The 22,219-nt window shown below is 39.4% G+C and overlaps 1 protein-coding gene across 3 annotated transcripts in view; it reads right to left on the bottom strand.

Annotated features, from left to right (window-relative positions):
* The window catches only part of GULP1 (GULP PTB domain containing engulfment adaptor 1), a 4,195,041-nt gene that overhangs the window by 1,130,295 nt on the left and 3,042,527 nt on the right, over positions 1-22,219 (bottom strand). For all 3 annotated transcript variants that reach the window (XM_044075155.1, XM_044075158.1, XM_044075157.1), the window contains exon 11: positions 12,468-12,529. In XM_044075155.1, coding sequence (XP_043931090.1) covers positions 12,468-12,529 — 62 coding nt within the window. The remainder of the gene's footprint in view (positions 1-12,467; positions 12,530-22,219) is intronic.

Here is a 22,219-nt window from a genome sequence, read left to right as displayed (position 1 = left end):
CTATTTATGTCACAAGCAAAATTTAAGTCTTTTGACCTAGTTGCTCTGATGCTATTTGTTTTGTGGATGTGCAAAAGGTTAATCAAGACAGGGTCCAGGGATGTCCTGTATGCACGGTGGCACAGATTCTTTGTTCTGGCAGCTTTGTGGATTTGTGGGTGACATTTGGGACCTGTCCCCATCTGGCTTTGTCCAGATTTCGTAAACTAACAGGTTGAGAGTTATGATATAGTTATATTGCAAAACATGAAGCATGCTGGGAAAGCATACCTCTCAACCTCCAAGCATTAAGGGGCATAGCACTGACATTGGAAGCCATGGCAGGGTGTCAGAGGGAGGAGCGCAGTTTTATTTTTCACTGTGGAAGGACTTTGCATACTGCACCCTATGTAGTTAGTGGTAATGAATCTTTGTATAGGGTAAGCTTATGTAACCAGTAAAATGTGTATGGATAAACATGTCTGTCTTTAAGAGGAACATCATAAAATCTATGAGGACGGGCAAGGCTAAATCTGCATAGGCATGCACTAATTTCAAGGCCTCACTATGCCTGCACTTAAGACTACCTGACACTATCCCTAAACCAAGGCCTCAACTTGCCTGTACTTAGACTACCTGGCATTATCCCTAAACCTGCCCCTCTCCCATTCAGTCCGAGCACAAATAAGCTACAAACCAGCCCAATTTATCAACCCGGTGCCTTTATTTCAGGATTCTGCTCAGACTGCTTTTCATGCCTTATGGCCTTTACTGGGCTGCATGCTGTTGCAGAAACCTATACTCATTGAAGTTCTAGGTAGTTAAATATTGCTCATATCTATATTGATGTTGCTTGTTGAGTATTATCTATTTTTTTTTTTTTATGCCTTTATGCCTCTGTTCATGCCAGTCTATATCTGCAGACTTCAACAGCTGTTTTCAATACATTACTAAGCATGCTAACCTTATCACTCTCACTTTATACTATTCAAGGGATACCTCGCCCCTCTTTGTTTTATGGATTGTGAACACATATTGCTTTAAATGGTAAAGTGTGGGCTTTGCCGACATTGTCTGGGCTAAGAGGTTAAGAGGTATATGGGTGTTAGAGTTTTGGTCATTGCTTGCAAGCAAACGGGGAACAAATGGACAGGATGTGGTACACCTACTAATGGCTTAGTATGGTAGATTAACATCCTCAACTGGAAAAGTTATACAGGTTTATTAAAAAAAAAAAAAAAAAGTAGGCAGGGAGCCCAAGTCATAATTACATTTGAAAGAGTTGATGTGAAGAATATTGCAGTGGGGTCCCCTTGATAGCAGTGTAAGCTGCTTGCAAGTTATTAGGTTTGCTGCATTTTGGCCATTCGTTCAACATTATGTTTGGTTAGTGTGCCTCATTTGGAGATGGAAGGTTAAGAGCTAGGCAGATGGTTTTGCAATACAAGTTATCTTGGCTTATACAGTGCCCTGTGCACTAAGTAATGTGCGTTGGAATAGCAAGGTTACCTTGGTTGTGGATATTGATAGATCCACTTCAGGTGTTGGGGTTTAGTGGTAAAATATTCGATTGGTAGTTAAATTTATAGTGGTTGTTTGTTAGGTTCATTGGAAGCATTGCTTCAGTTATGGCTGCTTTGTCATAAATGTGCGTGGTGGTGGTACACTCCTTCCTGGGTTGGCAGGATAGGTTGTTTTTTGAAGATGTCGTGAAAGGTGCGTTATGCATTTTAGATTTACATGTCTTTTCTTTCTTGCAGATGGGGGTTTTGGAACAGTGCTGCTGTAATGCGGAATAAGTGCGTATAAGGTGGAGCCTTCTCTTTACATCTTAGAGGATTTACTTTTGCCTGTTTTTTGTAGATGGTGGTGTGATGCGTACCAGTTGTGGCGCTACACATTGATTTCATAGATGATGGAAGCAGTGGCGAGTAATGAGGTTGCACATGGGTAGCACAAGTGGGCAACATTTGCTGACTGAATTAAGTGGATTATAAAGTTGTTAAGTTTTGGTAGAGGATTTACACTGCTAGCCAGAGAAGGACAGGCATTTGAGTTTGTGATCTCAAGGTTAATTTGCAATCAGTTCTATTAACCATTTCAATATGTTAAATCAATGTTTGAAAGGTGCCTGCAGTGGGCTTGATGAGGTTACAGGTAATGCATTTTATTTAGTGCTCATTTAAGGCATGTGACCGGGGATGGGGTTCAGGTAGAGGGAGTGGAGTCACCACATTCTTAATATCATGGGAAGTTATTAGGCTGCTGGCTTTGGGGTGATTAAAAGTTAGACAAGTGTGGCTCTTATTTCTGCAGGTAGCACTTCTCACTCTTGTCCAAAGGGGATATGAGGCATATATCAAAAAAAAAAAAAAAAAAAAAGAGGGGACTCATATTTTGGTGAAGACTGTGGCAAACACGTGATGGGGGGCAGGGGTCCTTGTTAGTACCGCCACGTTAAGAATTATTGGTACGGAGCATGTACAATTTATTGTTTTTTTCATTTCCTTGCAGATTGCTGAAGTGCAGAATGCATCATGCGGTGGCTTGAAAAGGGGATCTGAAAGGTGATGCTTTTTAATAGAATGGATGTTCTTGCCACTGGAATGGGGCACAATAAATGTCTGAGTAATCACCTTATTAAGGCATGTTAGAGTTCTGTGTTTACATGTTGAGAGCCGATTATTGCATTGGTATAGGGGGTAAGTAAGGAAGAGGTAGGTAGGGGGGGCCGGGGGAAAAATTGTTGGGGTGGTTTATGGGGGGGTGATCCCACGGGATGAGTAGAGTCATGACATTTGAGAAGCATGGGAACTTATCAGGCTAAAGTCTTATGGCTCTGGTAAGCCAGTGAAGTTTAATTTTTGCTTCTAGGTGCATTGCTAACACAGGAGCTGGAAGGTTTAAGGGAAGATTGGTTGCAGGATATAGCAGCCATAGGTCAGGTTTTGATTCTTTACTACATGTAGACGTAACATAGGGGAAGAGAACCTTTTAGGGGAAAGGCCAGGGACAAGTAGCGGTTAAGGATGGTTAGTAATTTCAGTGTTCTAGTTTGGTGGTTGTTGGGAATATAGGAGGTTCTGAGTGGGGTGGCCTGGGCTCTAGTCCAGATTGTCATTTGGTAATGAGTGAATTGGAGGTGTTTATGGCTGGGCACGTACAGTACTTCATTGCTGCAAATATGCTAATTTTCAGGAACTAGGCCAAGGGGTGCTGGTTTTCTGGCATTTAGGGTTAGGGCATTAAAGTTTTGGAGTTAGATTATTCCCTAAAGTAATCAGCTTAATGTACAGCCAGAACTGGGTAGTTTGGGGGACTAAGGTGATATGCTACAGTTGACAGGGTCGTGGATATGGGGTTCATTCTGTTCAGGCTGAGCCATGTTTAGTTGTTGGATGGAAGTGGTTTAAAAAGGAAATGTATTCTCTTGGATGTGATTTCTCGGTGGTACAGTGGAGTCATGGGTAATTCTACTTGGTTTTATTTAAGGTGTGTTTCAGGGAGGGCAGATGATGGGTACACCAAATGATGTTTGGCTTAACCCTTCTTGTTATGGGAGGTAGTGGGTTGAATGATTTTGGGTAGAAGGGAGGGGGAACAGCCTAGTTAGGCTGGTTGGTGAAGAAGAGGGACAGGCTTGCCCTCTTCTGTTCCCCCTCTGGTGTATGGATGTTCATTTCAAGGATCTGAGGAAAGGAAAATGAGCAGCTGGAGGAAGCTTGCTGGATAGATAAGTAAAGTGAGGTAAGGATGCTGCTTATTTGGTGGAAGGTAATTCAATGAATGGTGTATGAAGTGAGATGGGACGCTGCTTCATAAGTAAAGTAAACGAGCAGAGGTACGGACCATGCTTATGGAGCAGGGTAAGTAGGTATGCTGCCCAGATTAGCATTACAAGGATGGGATGACACTTTAAAAGTAAGTGAGCAGAGGTATGGATGCTGCTTACTGGGCCAGAGTAGGTACGCTGCCCTGATTAACAGTGTTTATGCTATGTTTAGAATCAATGATATTATGTGCAGCCGTAAATAATAAAGTGAACAAAGCTATGTTATGGAAGTTTTAATAAAGGTCGTCAAATGTCATTCGGTGTGATGTGTTTATTGAAGTGGACCGGGACAACTCAAAAGCTTTGCTTTTTACATTCCATTTTTTAACCTTTGAACATTTGTGTGTTCCTGCTTTTTCTTGTTTTTTTGGTTACATTTTGCATTTGGGACTCTTATTTGGTGCCTGTGGATTTTTTCTGGATTGTCATTATAATATATAATGGGTTTGATGAGGGTCAAGTATAGTTTCATAGTTTCATAGTTTGGTACTAGGCTATCTGCCCTGGGGCATTTATAAGCCTAGCCATAGTGATGTGGCTTTCGCCACCCCATGTAATGGTACAAAAGTGTACAGAAGAGATTTAGAATAATGTGCCTCTGTTTAGTAGTGACACAGTGAAGACCCCTTTACATAATAGAATTAGTTTACTGTGCCTCTGTCTAGTAGTGACACAGAGATGACCCCTGGGCTAAACCTACGATCTCCTAGCCACTCATCAGGATTTCTCTTGAAGAGAGTCAGTGAGGGGCTCTGCCTAACATGAACTGGGATTCTGTTCCAGAGTATGGGAAGCCTCTGAGTTATGAATCTGTCCCTCCAGCATGTCCTATTCATATTTGTGCTGAGGTTCAAATCTTTAGCTCTCGTGGTTCTGATGGATTTGGATTTTTTGAGGTGGAGCATGTCCATCAATTCCTGATTGGACATGGCCTTGTACGTCAGGCACAGATCACCTCTGAGTAGGCGGTATGCTACCGAATAGAATTGGAGTTTCTTTAGTCTGGCAGCATATGACATATTTTGTAGACCCTTGATCCTCTTGGTGAGGTACTTTTGGGGTTTCTCTAGCTGTTGCAAGTGCCGGGTGAGGTACATACCAAATGGGGCATTGTACTCAATCATGGGCCTGATAAGGGAGGAGTACAGGGGCACAATGACCTCCTTTGATCTGGATGTGAATCCCTTCATGATAAGGTGGGCAAGGTAGAAAGTCTTTCTAACCACTTTGGCAACATGGGTGTCAAATGAGAGGTCACTATCGACTTGGGTCCCCAGGTCTCAGATTACTTTTTCCGTACTCAGTGGGTTACCGCCAATGTGATAATTTGTGGGCACTTTGTTTTTCCCAAAGGGGATGACTATACATTTTAAATGTATAAAGGCCATGACTCCGGCACCAGTTGTCCGTTTCAGTGAGGCCTTTCTGTAGGATGTGTGTGTCAGCTGGTGTATCGACTATGGCGCCTAGTTTGCAGTCATCTGCGAACTTTGTCAGCCGCAACCCTCCCATGTTTGCTTTCACATCTGAAAAATAAATGCCGAACAAGAGGGGTCCCAGGACAGAGCCCTGTGGGACACCACTTGTCACTGGCTTTGAGTCTGACATGGCTCCAGTGATTTTGACTTTATGGGTTCTATCCTTTAGCCAGTTTGCCACCCATCTTGTGACATATGGATTTACATTTAAGCTGTTGAGCTTGTCTATGATGCCAGAGAGGGGTATTGTGTCGAAAGCTTTAGCCAAGTCCAGGTAGGCTGTATGGACTGCTTTGCCCTCGTCAATGGCTCTAATGACGGTTTCAAAAAAGTCAACCAGGTTTAAAAGGCAGGATCTGCCTTTTACAAAGCCGAACTGGGTGGGATCGAGTGTCTGTAAGTCCCCAATGTCTCTGTTTATTAGTTCCATAATGATTCTTTCCATAGCTTTGCAGACCAGGCTGGTTAAGCTTATGGGGCGGTAGTTACCAGGGTCAGTAGAGGTGCCTCCTTTGTGGAGTGGGACTACTGTTGCTGTACGCCAGTTTTCAGGTACATATCCTGTAGTAAGGCTAAGGTTAAATAGCATTTTTATGTGCGGGTTTAGCTCCTCTTGGAGTTCACGTAGTACGCAACCCGGGATACCGTCAGGTCCCATTGATGCTGTGTTTTTAGCTTTGCTGAGGGCGGTTCTCACCTGGACATCTGAGATGACAGGGAGGTTACATTCAGTTGGGATAAGTATTTCTTCTTTTGGGGGTGAGGGAGGGGAGAAATTTGCACTGAACCTGTCTGCCAGAATGTTGGCAATATCTGTGGGTTCAGTGTATTTTTTGTCATTGTGAACTAATTCTGAACATATCTGAGGGTTTCTGCCCAGGTTTCTAACATAGCTGAAGAAGACCTTGTGGTTATCTTTAGAGTCCATAGCGATTTTTCTCTCAAAGTTGGCCTTGGATGTTTTTATGAGAGAACGTAGCTTTCTACTAGTGCTGATCAGAGATGCCTTCTCTTTATGGGATTTTGCTCTGTCGTGCAGTAACTTCCTTCTTTTGTTATACAATTTGTTTATGGCTGGGGTCCACCAGACAGGACGCCTGCCCTTGGTGGAGAGGGTCTTGGTTTTATTTAGGATTGCATGATCCATGCATTCTTGGAGATGTCCGTAGAAAGCATTTGTGAAGGATTCTGCATTGTGGGATGTGGTTTCCACTGTCCCAGTGGGCTTAAAGGATAGCATCTCAGTTTTAAGAAGTGTAAAGTCGGCTTTTGAGAAGTTTTTCACTGTAGTCTTTTGTGTTGGGGGTGGAGGTGGGATATGTATATCCAGGGTGATTAGTTTGTGGTCAGATCTCACTAGTAAAGGGTATACTTCCGGTGTGGAGCACTTTGTCCCCATGTTTGTGATGATCAGGTCTAGTATATTATCTCCCCTTGTGGGAGAGGTGACTAGCTGTTCCACTGCATTTGAATTTATGAATTACAGGAACCTTTGGGCTAGGGTGTTTGGGCTAGAATAATGCACCCAGTCTATGTTAGGGTAGTTGAAGTCTCCCAATAAGATGGTGTTTGGTGAGACATTCATATCCTCCAATGTCTTTGGGAAGGCTGAGTGGGGTTCCTGAGATTGGGAGCATGGTCTGTAACATGCTACCAGTTGTATAGCAGTTTTGCCTATGGTTAGTTGCACCTGGATGGTCTCTGATTTTTCATGTGTTGCCAATAACCTGGAGGTGTGGGTGTCCTTGATGAATATGGACACTCTCCCTCCCTTTTTGGTTTGGCCCGAGTTTTGGGTCCAAAAAGCATAATACGAGGTATAGCCTGGTAGTGCTGGGGTGCTCTCAGGAGCCTTGAACCAGGTTTCAGTTACTGCACAGACATCAATGTCCTCCATACTGAGGTGTGCTTCAAGAGCCTGCATCTTGAGATTTAGACTTCTGGCGTTGAGCAGCATTACCCTTAATTTTTTCCATTTTTTGTCTTTTGAGCCTTGCCTAAAAAAGGCACTATGGGGGAGGCAAGAGCCTTAGCCAATATCCGGAAGCGCAGTGGTGACAGATGCAAGCCGTCCCTTGCGAAGCAGCGTGGCTTGTCCAGCATGTCATCCCAAGCAGACAGACATTGGATCCCCCTAGAATGACACCAGTATTTGAGCCAATTATTAAAGCTGGTCATCTTGTCTTTGTATTGTGGCATCATTCTTGGTGTGGGCAAGATGCTGCTCAGGGTCAGGGTCATACATTTGGTGTGTGTGTGTGGTTACCTTCTCCTCCTGTCTGGTCTTGCCAGTCCTGAGTTGAGAGAGTTCAGCCTCCAGTTTGGCTATATAGTTGCATCTCTCACATGTATTTGTGTTTGTTGGGAGGAGGAGAGGGTTGTCTGTGTACATGAGACAATTGTAGCATTGTCTCAAGATTCCCAGATTAACCAGCTGAACCGGAGAGGATGCCAGCAATCTACCACTCGACATGCTAGAATATTATAAGGGAGTGCTGTGCCTTTAAGGGAAGTGGGTACTCACAGGGAAGGTAGGTGGATGTAGTGCTTACTTTAGTTAGCGAGTGCTTACTTAGAAGAGAGGTTTTGAGAACAAGTGCTAGTCTTATAATAAAGCGGTTAGACTAGATTATTATAAGAGTAGAGCTTTCAATTTGAAGAGCAGACTTGGCGGAGCCAGAAAAAGTTTAACCTTGTTTAACCAGCGCTGCTCTATGCACACAACAGCGCAAAGCCGTGCAGCAACATAGAAGGATCTTGTTACAATCTTGTCCACTGATCCAACACAGCCACAAATTAATTCTAATATCTGAGCTGTAGGGAGAGGTCAAACTGTGAAAACTGACACTGAAGTTTAAATAGAGTGTGAGTCGTGATGAACATTATGCCCAAGATACATCAATTCTAGGAGTTTTTAAACATCAAAAAGTGAGGAAACATATAATAAAGCTGTTTAGTAAAGCCAAAATCCAGCTGAGCAGCCAGGAGACAGACAGCAGAACCATCCTACACTTGTTTTCTACCAAAGAAAATCCTGTATGAAGACAAAGTGCCTAAAAGTTACTGCAATCTGGGTCAGTCTAAATTTAAACAGATAGAAAATTGATTGCACTCAGAAAAAGACCTAGCTAGTGGCTATATTACTCTGCCAATATCACTACATAAAGACATTATTACAGTTCAGAATGAATAGTTGCTTTTTATCTATCTAGTGCTACAAGTATGGAATAAAGGTATCAGCAAGGAAAAAGACAGTAATTTAAGATTATTAAAAGAGAAAGTCCAGCATGTCAGAAAATGTGGTTGCAATAATACGCAAGTACCATATATATATATATATATATATATATATATATATATATATATATATATATATATATATATATACACACACATACATTTAAATATATACATATATATATATATATATATATATATATATATATATATATATATATATATATAAATATATATATACACACACATACATATATATATATATATATATATATATATATATATATATATTCATGCACTTGTATCCCAAGTTTAGTGGGGAGCTAATATTTTGATAGTTTTGCACAGTTTAAACACAGCTTATTTTCCTTGAAAGAAAAAAAAAACAACAACAACAAAAAAATAAGATTGAATGACTTTCCTTACTCAATTTTTTCAAGCTATAATTTATTTAATTTGTTCAGTTAATTTATTCATAGCATTTGATTATCAGGAAGGTCTGCCAGGGAAATAAAATCCCTTTTCACCAGAGACCAAGGTGGAAAATGACAAATATATATACATATGATACATACGGTATACACATAAGATACATATGGTTTACACAGATACCCAACATCTCTGCTAAATCAAACGGAGTAAAATAAAATACACACTTGCATACAATGTACAGGGTTTCATACACAGTGGAATCTACAGCATACAGAGTTTCTTTTTCCTCAAATTATACTGATAACAGAGATGGATATGTCTGTGCAAATTCTACTAACATTCAAGAAAGGGGAAAAATGAAATCATGCAAACAACATACAGGATTGCATACATGTTGCAATACACAGAGTTACTTTTCATTACAATTAGCAGTGGTGGAAATCTGTGAGCCAACTTCACCTTCCCTTTTAGATTGACAAAATCAACTGTGAAGAATATTCTGTAATAATGCAATAAGAGACACTAATACATTTTTAAATCAAGAGGTAGTAAAGTTAAAGGAATGAGGGAAGCTAAAACATAAAATAAAGTGTGAAAAAGCAAGAATGAAGTCATCTATATGGATGATTTGGGTGCCAGGAAAAGTAGTAAACATGGGGGGACTCTCAGAAAGTGTAGCATGGACTATTGTGCAACAGGTTTTCCATGGATTCCTTTAACTAGGTCTTCAGTTATCCTAAGGCTGACTTGTTGAAATCAGACATCTGAGGTGTACATAGACAGTAAAGTGACTATAATAAGTGGGTGCATTCTGAGGCAGTCTGGGGATGAAAGTGATTGACCACATCTGTTGTTTGGTTATAAATATTGGTCTTTGACCGGCTGTAACAGAGTTCCACCCAATTTTAGTTAGTCCCACCCATTCTGAAGTCATCCATCACCACTGGTCAGGAATATCAAGTAAACCCTTTTCATTAATACTTGTATATCAGTATTTATGTAAGGCAATATGATGCAGAGTCCATTCTAAACATAGAAAACAAGTTTGTTTGTCTTTTCGGCTTTTCCCAGTCAGGGGTCGCCACAGTGGAAATCCGGTCCGCTAATGATTGGCAGTTGATTTTTATGGTGCCAAGTTGCCAGCCCGATGCCCAACCTTCAGCAAAGGCACGCCCATTCATGCATGACTTTCGCAGGCCACTCGACCGTGGGGAGTAAATGCAGACTCCACACAGATGATGGGTGCAAAAAGATTTTAGAGTTTTTAAAAGGTATAAGGGTATTAGGAGAAATGGGATCAATGTTAGAAGGAATGAGGAATTATTATGCAAAATAAAGTCACAGAAGATAAACAAGGCTTCTACACTACACGGTACCTACCCTAGGGTCCACATAGCTATATTACTTGATGATTCAAGAGTTTCTTAAACATGGGGTGTACATTAACATTGAATGAAAGATGACCAGTATTATTGTTATCCACACAAGTGACCTAAAATGGTGACATGGGAAAGAACCAACCTCTAATTAGTCATAAGAAATAGTCATGGAAAACATCCTTATACAGATACTTGAGACACTGTAGAAATCAAACTTTTCATAGATGGGCATCAGCACAGGTCTACCCGAAGCAAGTCCTGCCAGGCAAGCCTTAATGAATACTGTAGCTGGGTGAGAAGAGAAATCCAATGAATACTTTCGTCTGTATTTCAGACATACCTGACCCCGAAATGCATGAAAGCATAGGCATAGCTAGGGTGGGGTGAAGGGGGCAGCCATCCCAGTTACAAAGTGTTAGGGTATGCGATCAGCAAATGCCAATCTGTTTTTAGTGCATTCCTTGCATGAATACCAGTATTACATTTGCAGTCAGGAGTGAAGTACTTCAGTGGGGTATAAACTGATAAAATGCAGACAAGTTTTTTTTTTTTTTTTTTTTTTTGCTCCCCAACTTAAAAAATGTACTAGATTAGGGAAAGGCACAGGGTGCTAGAATTGCTAACTACAGATCAATGTGAAAAATAGTGGGGTTTCTAAGTGAAGATGCATACATGATGAAGGGAGCAATGACAGCCACCTGTATAAGGGGTTTGACAAGGGAAGTACAGCAGGTCACATAATGACTAGCAATACAACAAAACACTGATATGGACACCTGTGCTGTTTTTTCATCATAGTTGGTTTCACACATGGTATCTCTGCTTTTCTGTTACCTGTCATATTTTGCTTGTATTCAATAATATCTTTTCTACTGGCACAAATTTCTATATTGCGATAGAACAGCAATGATATGTCTTATTCTTCATAAAACGTATTTTACTGCAAATCCCATTATCCTGTTATTGTTGTAATGGTATATTACGATTGGGCATTGACTGATAATTTTAGCTCTGCCCTTCATTCTCGAGTTAACACTGATGGTCAGGCTAGTTATATTCTTTATGGCAAACCTTATAATGGAAGCAGTGTAAATGTTTTCAACTGAAGGAAGGAATACTGATGACATTGACAATCTGCTGAAAATGCCTATAATAATGACTGCTGTGCTAAATGCAAAGAAATGTAAGGAAATGTAGTTCAGACAAAAGAATCAGTGAAGAGTTTATCACTTGAGATAGATAAAGCAGCAAAGCCCCATGCAAAACTGATGTAAAATGCAGAAAACATGGGAAACATAACAGACAGGAAGAGTCTCATCTCTTAATGAAGGAGAACTAAAGGAATAACTGGTACAGAGCTGAAGAGTGATGGACATTGCCTACAGACAGAGTGATACCAGTTTTCATGTAAGACACAACTCACCCTACAGCTATAGTAATACACCCAGCTGTGACACTTGTATATAAGGAAGAAAGTAACGCTTGTTAAACAGAATACCAGAGACAGGCAGGAGTGCTCAAACAAATGGAAGTCAAGCCCCTTCTGAAGTCCTCTGCCAGTATTATTCCAAGGAGATAAAGTACTAGGAGACATGACTTCAATCTTTAAACACTAGAAGGGGTGTAAGCAACCCATGAATCATGTGATATTCCACTTGAAATGGAAATTGGCTAGGCTTAAAATGGTCCGCAAGGGCAGCTAAGCCTAGTAGTTACCTATGAATCTATGAACAAATGCTGTAAGGCATCAGTGAAACCCTGTAAAAATGTTCACTGAACTTTAAGTTAGTCAACACCAGCAAGAGACATGTAGGTGGACCACTAAAAGTAACTCTAAAACATAGTGCATGTTTTAGCAGAACCTACATGAAGGGATGGTTGATCAGTTCAACAAAATCAGAAGATCGTGCAACTGAGGTCTGCTAGCACTCACATGTGTCCTTTACAATACCTTTCAAACATTTCTTGGACCTGATAGTGGTTCATTTGCTAACCAGTGGTCATTGCATACTATCTGAAACTGTAAAGCTGCTGACAAATTACATTTTAAATAAATCTGACTCAATGGAGTACACATATTCAACATTAAATAGACCCAAAAAAAGTAGCAAGAAACATGTTATTTCTTACCTTTGCATTGTAGGAAATAAAGTGCTTTGACAACATATCTGGTGTATGCATCCACGTTTTATCTGAAAAAAGAATAAACCATATTATACAACTGAATATTCCATCAGACTTTCAATGCAGTGTCCCTAGTGTCTGAAAACAAAGAGTGCAATTAAATGTAATTGCCTAATTTCCATAGTTGTTCACAGATATTCATTATCTTAAAACATATTAAAATCCTGTCACCCTTTGATTACAGTTATAAAAGTGAAACAGTGAAAATATAGCATAAAACATTCCAAAAGTAATTTTCTGTGTGCAAAGCTTCTTTTCTTCCACATCTTTTGATCTTCTTCTGACTTTATATAGTTTTCTTCATTGGTTGCTAACTAAGACCCATTTAACAAAATAACACTGCATTTCACTTATTACAAGGTTATCATGGCTGGCATGATAGTGTCCCAGATTCATGGCCATATTTCTTGAAGACAGAAATATTGGCTAAAATGAATAGACTGAAAAAGCTTTTGAAAGGATCCATTATTTAAAGAGACACTTCAATGGCATTACACTGAAACCATATTTGTTTTGGTGTTAAATTATCTCAGGATGAACCTGCTTTCTCTCTCAGGTGCATCTGACAGTATGGGCCAAGCAGTGATGCAAAAATAATTAGATATGACTGCAGCAGTAAACAACTTCCAAATGCACAAAACTGTTGGCAAGTCACCATTTCAGTCAATCACAAGAAAGAAGTGTGTTTGTCTCTGTGTATATGTGGGAAATGACCACCATGTACTCATACTACACAACATGATGTCCCCTCAGAGACCACGCAATACCCCTAGAATGGGAATGTTGAAGGAGCTGTCACAGAACCAGTCACACGCACACAACCCCCTCCACACAGCAAAACCTTTTAGATTCTCTGATTTATTCAGTGACTACTATAACTTTACATTCTCATCTGCAGCCAGATACTAGCTAGTACCACAAAATGAATACAAGTGCTTCTGCTACTGAAAAACTATCTAACAGACAAAACCTAATTGCTGAGATGAGCAGAATACTTTGCCAACCAACAACTTAATCCCTGAATTTCCTTATACCTACACTCATCAAATTTTCCTCTTTATTAACAGCTGAGAAACTGATCTACTGGTATCATCGAAATAAATGCCGACTTTTCTGCTGTAGATTATCATAAATTACAGCACCAAAATATCTGCAGGTCCTCTGGCTACTAGCATTTCTTATAAACAGTTTTCAATGATTTGCTTTTAGGAACTAATTACCATAATACACTGTTACTGTCTTATGAACAAGGCAGCCTTCTGTACTCATCTCACAAGTTCTCTCTGTGTGTTACCAGTAGAACACGCTGCTTTAATGTAAAGGCCACATTACCCTAGGAATGCCTACGGTACTCTCATGTGCATCACATTTATGGCAAAGCTCTATTTCAGTGTTATTGCTGTTAATACTTGCCCTTATGACATTCAGAAGTTGAAGACAAGAAACTGATATATCCTTGATGTACTGTTTTACTGACAGCTATTTGAATGTGTTTATTGGTGTAGCGCACTGGTCAGCAGTGACCACTTACAAACACAGCCCAGGTGACACAAAAGGAAAATGTATAAGTAGAACTACTACATACAACTGTTTGTCATGCAAAGACTACAAAATATAAGTACACTGAAGTTCATATACTGAAGTAACATACAAACAAGAGTTGTATTAGAGGGACTGCTCATTTGGGGAGAATCCCATGTGCATAGCTAGGAGACTGAATGTTAGGTAATAAGCTTAGGTTTAAGAAATCTTGTGAAAAATTTGAACTGTTAGGGCATGAAAGTAGAGCATTCTTTAAGTGATGTGGCGTTTTTGATGATAGGAGTACTTGGCTTCTTGCTGAAGGGATTGGATTGTAGAGTGTGACTGGGCTGAGTAGTAGATAACCGTATCAGTGGTGTAGAGAAGTGAAATATTATTAGGCAGTCTGCAAGGTACCCTGTTGACTCATTCAGTTTCTGATAAATTAGTCCAGGAGGATATACGCTAGAGTTCCATGACCCTGTGTTTGAGGAGGGCGGTGAGTGATTTAAGGGGAGTGCTAGCATTACAAATCCTCCCTTCCACCACCTGGGACTGTCACTCAACACAAATTGCCTAATCTCTGCTTTGTCCAAATTCACTAAAACTTTATGTTCTTCTTGCCCTTTTCAACACTTATATAATGCAAAATATTGGTTCTAATTCTGAATGAAAAAATAAAAGTTTGTGCAGAACTCTACTGGGTGGCTTGAAGACACACATCATAAATTCAGGCATGTTTTTTTTGTAAGAGGAGGAACAGCAACAGAAGTGGATCTATGGTGAAATCAGTCGGGTATATCCCTCCACCATAATATGCACAACTCTAGTTTGACACATTTAATGTAAATTCTGCACAAGTCGAACATCAAGGAAAAAACTGCCATTTATGTTTTACAAGGCCAGCTTTGGTATATTACAAAAAATATGCATTCTGTCACAGAATTCCACCGACCCTATTAAAAGATCTGAACAGACAGTGGTTAGCCATCACTATGTCCAGTATCTTTGCAGTAAAATACAACCCAAACAGTCCCAACCCTTTCATACCCACACTGTTTAAAATAAAATAACTGCAATTAAACCATGTTTGTGATATGGGGTCTATATCAGACCATCGAAGTTTTAAAACTTCGAATGTTCTAATATTGACCTGTTTTAATCGAATGCTAAAAACAGCGAAGCTGCAGAACACCAAATTCTTTCTTAGGTAAAGAATTTGGTTGGCCGGTTCTGTGACTTCGCTATTTTCAGTGTTGTGGTGGAGATTTACGGGTGGGGTTCAGGTAAATGTGCAATTGTGTGGTTGTTAGGATTAGGGCACGGGTTAGGTGAATTAGGGTTAGGGCATGGGTTAGGTGAGTTAGGGTTAGGGTGCAGGTTAGGTGAATGTGGGATAGTGACGGACCTTAGGGTTAGAGTTTGGGTTAAGGTAAGTGGATAGATAGTAGTGCATGTATAGTTTAGTGTAGGGTTAGTTGTAGGATTATAAGTGTATGTGTGTATATTGATGTTTTTTAGGTGCGCTTGTGTTGTGTGTATGTGTTTCGGAATAGCAAATTTTTTCCCAAGGAAAACATTTGCTGTTCTGAATGTTCGATATTATGTGGTTTAGATATTTTAGGTTCGATGAAATAGCATTCGCTATTTTCATCTTTCGATAACATGATATAAATGTGTGAGATTTGTGTTCTTGTCATATAAGACAAGACACTGGCAGTACACTCACAGATTTTGTCTTTTACATGCTGCAATGAAACACTTATATTTTCCACATCAGTGAAGTGGTTTGTAAGAGACTGCACTCAGTCATGACTGACTCAGACACATGTAGAAGAGAGCTGTGTGCCTCACTAGCCAAAAACAGACCAAGACCCTCACACATAAATAAGAGGCATAGGGAATAGATACATGTAGCAGTAAAGTCACAAGCTTGGAATGCTGAAGATCAATTAATCTGTCAACAAAAGGAAAGACTGACAAGGAACCGAGAGGGAGATTCAGTACATCCTGCTCAAAAAAGCATCAACACTCTATCTGTACAATTTTCTCTGCTTACAAACTTTTTATTTCACTGCCCTGGAGAGTGTGGAATCAAACTTCAAAACATTTTGCTTACGACAGCACTGTGGTGAGAGGGGTAATGACACTAGAGTGAAGACTGGCTGAGAGAGGTTGTGAGACAGTGGAGAAACAAAATTTAGAACAGAGCAAAAGGATCGATAAGATTAGAAGCCTGGGGTCAGAAATGAATGGACCCTGTTTTTAGCTTTCAGAATGTGATTTAGGTATGACTGAATGAAATATAATTGTTCTTATGCTTTATTTAATTCAGTGTCATTTTAAACAAGCACATGTAGTAAAAGGACTGGCATGATAAGCACAGTTGCTCGCTCTCTCTTTTTCTCTCTCAATCTCTTGGTCTCTCTTTAGTGTCATTCCTAAAACAATACTTTTACAAAGTACAATCCTGTTTTGTTGGCTCCATGGCATATAGGGATGAAGCTCTGATGGGGGGAATGGGTTGAGTAACAGCAGTAAAATTGAAGATGCTGGGGGTGGGAGGTTGGCATAATGGTTAAGGTGTTTACCTTACAAACACAAGGTGCAGGGTTCGATTCTCACGTGGGGTAATTGGCTAGGCTTAAAATGGCCCACAAGGGCAGTTAGCCTAGTACTGATCTATGAACCTATGAACCTGAGAGAAATATGCTGGGAGGAGTGCGACTACTATATCTCTGGTAGTGATATCAGCGATTATGGAAAGAGCACACCAGTCCATACTGGAATGGGAACACAGATATGATGCATCACTGTGCAGGTGGGCACAGAATCACAGAGATGATGCATCACTGTGCAGGTGAGCACAGAATTTTAGTTTCTTGCTGCAAGACTCAGAGTGCAACATCCTCATACAGGCCTGGCACCATATAGGTGAGGATGTTTGTATCACAATGCTCCAAAGTAAGGCCACATGGAGCAAAACTGGAACCAGGGCACAGGGTTTATGGCATTAAGAAGAAAATACTACCTGTCCAACGTGTGACAGTTCCTCCCCAGACATAATCCAAAAGTAAAGACTGATATCACAACCCTCACCCCTTGTAGACAAAGGGGAATGAATGGGGAGATAGGCTGACTTCTGAGTTCAGCTTATGGTCAGCAGAGAACAGACAAAAAAGTGCACTCTTGTTTTAAGCATAGTGAAAAACATTAATTTACATGTTGTTTCTGTATAAGATAATACTTGTCACATCATAGCATGTGCAGTAATAACAGAAAAAAAAATCTGTAATTGGACAGAGTTTCATAAGGGAGCACCTGTATAATAAGAAATAAATTATGTCGCGAGATCCTAAATTGATGAAAATATACATCCTTTTTACGATCTAATTATGGCACCATCAAAGTGTATTATCTGTGTTCTTTTGTAATAGCAAGTTGACAGGCCTACTTTTTTTGGATAATTTTTTCCTCCCCCTTCCAGGAATTGAATACAAAACGTCATGCAATTTAGTAGATACTTTAGGAAATGCACCAGTGTTATGGTTAGCAGTAAAAAAGAATACCTAATAAATAATTTTCTTTTCAAGATGTCATAAAATGCACCACAGAACATCCAGATGTTGGGCTAAAAACAGACACTTCTGCTAACGTTTAGAATACCCCCCCCCAAAAAAAAAATCCTGCACTTGTTCCTGCATGAAGCAGATATACAACTTTAAGATAAACAGTTATGCCAAAATAAAATACAACTCTGACATTTTGCTGCTTGTGAGGCCACCCTCTTATAATTTCATATGCTAATCATTTGGCTGGCCAAGAAAGTCCATTATCACAGTGTTTTCCTGGCTTGATTGCTGTAGTATATCTGACTACACCCTGTACTTAATAGAACAGCAAGGTAATAAATGAAATGCGAAAACTTGCCCAGAAGTAATGCACTGGGTAACAGCTCACAAAGCAACAATGCTAACTTACAGAACTAAATGGCCATCTACTTGCCTGCAAGATCTGAAGGACATTTAATGTATTGGTACTGGTAGACATTTCTACAATGAGATTTCAAATGTTAAGTTTAAGTATTTTTGCAAGTGCTGCCTTTTACCTATACTTCACCTGGTTTGAAATTACTATTCATTAAAGGCATTCAAATACTAAATAACTAATTTCTTTACTCTTGCAGATGGGCAGGGATAACTGTGTGGTGTGATTACAATTTTTTCCATGTTTATTAACCAGGTTAAGCTTACTGAACATAAATGTCTTTTTTCAGGTGCAGCCCAGGTGCACTTTTAATTAAGTGACTTGCTCAAGGACACAAAGAAGGCAAATGGAAGTGGAATGAATCAAATCCTGTACGATGGGCTACAGGAAACAGCTCACTAACAGCTCAGAGCCTTAATCCTCTAACTGCAAGACATCTTTTGTATGTGTTATAGCAATGTATTTGGATATGTTCTGACAGTGGGAACAAGAAAATCAGTTAAAAAACAAGCAAAGAAGAATTCAGAATGCCATTGTTTAATGATCATGGCTAATGAACTTTCTCATACCAAAGACCACATACTTAAGTTACTAATTATTCAGTTCTTACAACTGACCATGACAGCTATTATTTTATAGGTCCTATAATACATCTTGGCAACTGTCCTAAACATTCCATAGCCTTCCGATAGTGACTAAAATTATCTGCAAGCCCGCCTCATTTTTTCTATATCCCTCTGTATTATTTGCTTGCAACTGTTAATTGGTCTTTATCTTACTCTATTACATGTTCATGACTGATGATTACTATCAATGATTAGTTCCCTTGTGTTACAAGTTTAATTCTAAGAGTGTGTCAAAATATTTACGATTATTGCTATGGTTTCATTTTTTCACATTTATGATCACTGCTATTGTCACACACATTCAAGATTTCTGTGCCATCTGATGGAGGTCATGCTTGAACAAATGCATACATGTATGTGCATACACACACGCACACACACACACACACACACACACACACACACACACACACACACACACACACACACACACACACACGCACGCACACAGGAATGAATGTCTATGAATTTATTTACATATTAAACCATTGAGCAGGTTAAACAACTTGGATCACTTCCATTTCAGAAATGAACCAAGTGAAACAGACTCAAAGCAAGCAGGGAGTATTTGAGAAGCTAAAGGGAGTTTTTTTCCCCCAAATGAATCCTGCTATCTAACTGGCTGAAAAGTGCTCATGTCCAGTAAGAAATAAAGTTCTTCCCTGCAGCCAAAAGTCTGCAACAGCCAAAAAGAATGAAACCACTACAAAGTGACCTAAACCCTTCCAACAGTGCAAATATGGCTGCCACTACAGACACCGCAGGAAGTTCACAAATTAACAAAAGCAAAAATACAGTTAAAAGAAATCCTACACAAATGAGTATGCATGTGTGCATGCACACACACCCGCACAGTGGGCTAATAGGCTGGTAATGTGACAGAAGAACCCTGAGTGAGTATATCAGTCAGATATCGGTATAATTACTGGGCTAGATTCAATAAAGCCTACACTAAGTGTGCACAATATTTATTCAAGAACATCCTTACCACATTTTTTGTGCTTTCTAGTCACATTAAGTATACATACAGTCTACACTCTGTGGTAACCTTTATGAATCCCTGTCAATATTTAAAGCTGAAAGAATATAAGAAGGAAAACTAAAATTAGGAGGAAGAAGTTGTTATTTAATCCTGGAGATTGACTATTTCTAGGTTGTCTATAATATAGTCCAGAACATGTGTTCTGCTATCACCTCATATCTAGGTAGTTTAAGTATTCATACACTGGTTGAAATTTAATAATTTATACTGCGGTGGTGGTGCTGCGGTAGCATTGTCACCTCACAGTTAGACGTTGCCCGTTCGATTCTCAGTTAGAGCATCTTCTGTGTGGCGACATGCGTGAATGGGCATTCCTTTGTTGAAGGTTGTGCGTTAGGCCTGGCAAGCCAGCATGTAAAAAAAATCTACTGCCAATCATTAGCGGACTGGAGTTCCACTGTGGCAACCCCTAACCGGGAAAAGCCAAAAAACACAAAACATCATGTTACACCAGCATTAAACACATTATATTGCTAAATTAAGAGATAGGAATCTAGCAGTGATACAGTAATGCAACTAGGCAAGGTTCTGTGCAAACAACAAGGAAAACAAAAAGAAGTTACCGAAAGGACAGCAGAACATGAGAAGGTTAATGTGTTAAACTGTACTGCAGAGAAACAATGCATGGAAAAGCACATTCTGATATGCAGTTAAAACACAATGTAAAACTCTCACTGAATAACACTAACACTAGTTAGTGCATTACTGCTACAATTACATTAAAAACTTACATACTATAAACTTAAGGTATGTGGGATTTTCAGTCTATATACCAATGTTGCCTTCAGCTATAAGCAAGGACATTACTAAATACTTAAGTGCTCTGAAATAAGCAAAGCTATGCATTATTCTAAATTAAAATGTCACTTGTTACAGTTACCATGACAGGATGCTTCATACTATCCAGAGCTGGATAACAAATGTTACAGTCTTATAAAGGAGTCAAGTTGGCCAACAGCCAGTGCAAAGTGAAAGTGCTTAAAGAAATGTCAGCATGTTTTAATACTGTATGTGCTTAGAATACATTAAAGTTCAACTTTGTGGGAAGCTGAGCTCAACAGAATAAAAAACGGAATTATAAACAGCAATTAGCTTGGGAAGGGAATGGCACTGTCGAGAAATATGTGCAACAGGAACGTTTGTTGATATTTATCTTCAAAGGGCAAACAGAAGCCGAATATCTACCTGAAAAGAAAATTATCATCATTGCCTTGGGAGCACACAGCCATCTGTTATCAATGTTGGTGTTCTATCAATTGCAGTTGCTTTGTAAAATTTCAAATGAAACTACTAAAAATTATTAAAGACATCATTTTAATGAGTATCATACTGACTATTTAAGATTCCTAAAGTGTCATAACTGCTAAAGGTATCAAAATACATTGTTTCCAGTGACATGCTATATAGGTTAACAGGGAAGCAAGATTAAAATATCAAGTTACTGTGTAAAGAGCACCCGCAAAAACACATTGACACAAACAGACTTCTAAAGGAAAGTAGAAGCAGATCAACTCAGATTTATACTTATGCAATTGTTCTCTGTATCTTAACTTAGTCGTTGCACACATCTGTACAATTCATAATTCATCAAGTGTGTAGACTTACATGTAAATGAATTCTGAACAGACGGCCATGCATAAAGGCTTCAGAATCATAAAGCTGCTAATGACTACAGTGACACCAAATTACTGGCAAAGATTATAAACTTGAGTAGGAAATTGCAAAGTAGCCATCTTCTCTAGTACTCAGGTTTGCTATTCAGGTCTGATAAAAATTAACATCCATTTGTCCAAACAGTACAGGAAAATGAAGCAGCGGCCTTAGGTCAGCTGGTGCCCCAGGCAAAAGGGCTCCATGGCACCCCCACACCACCCAGGTGCCCCCATCCTGGTCTACCTACACCAAATAAATACTGGAAAAGTGCCCCTGCTACAGCGGCGCGCTAGGCGGCTACCTAGTTGGCCTATACCTAAGGCTAATGACTATAGATACAAGCAAATTTTTCTGCAAAACTTATTCTCTGAAGACAATGAAGTTTCAGTACAGTACAATAAAATAAGTATATAACAATGAGGTAACCTGTCATGTGATATGATACAAGTCCCCAGGAAAATGTATTTGGAAAACCATGAAACATCACATGAACAGCAGGTAAATCTTAGTTAAGCACTTTCATCTTTATTCTCTCAGATTTCTCCAAAACAAAAACTCTTCCTTCCAACATATTAAACACTATATGACAATCAATCACAGACTAACATTCATTCAGCCTTAAATGCTTAACATATAATGACTCATTCAATCCTTGTGGAGGACTGGAATTTAATCACATGAAAGCATTTAACTAAGATTTTCTGCTATTTGTGTTGTGCTTCTTGATTTTCCAAACTTGTTTTCCTATGGATATTTTTTTATTTAATGTATTAAGTTTGTTTTTTGCAGTTATTTTGGTAGTTGGAATGGAGGCATCTGAAAAGGTTTCACAGTGTTAATATTATAGTAACAGAGCATTCATTATAAAA

Source organism: Protopterus annectens, chromosome 6.part0 (genome assembly GCF_019279795.1).
Source record: "Protopterus annectens isolate FY-2018-M chromosome 6.part0, PAN1.0, whole genome shotgun sequence".
Classification (NCBI taxonomy): domain Eukaryota; kingdom Metazoa; phylum Chordata; order Ceratodontiformes; family Protopteridae; genus Protopterus; species Protopterus annectens.
This window is presented reverse-complemented; position numbering and strand designations above follow the sequence as displayed.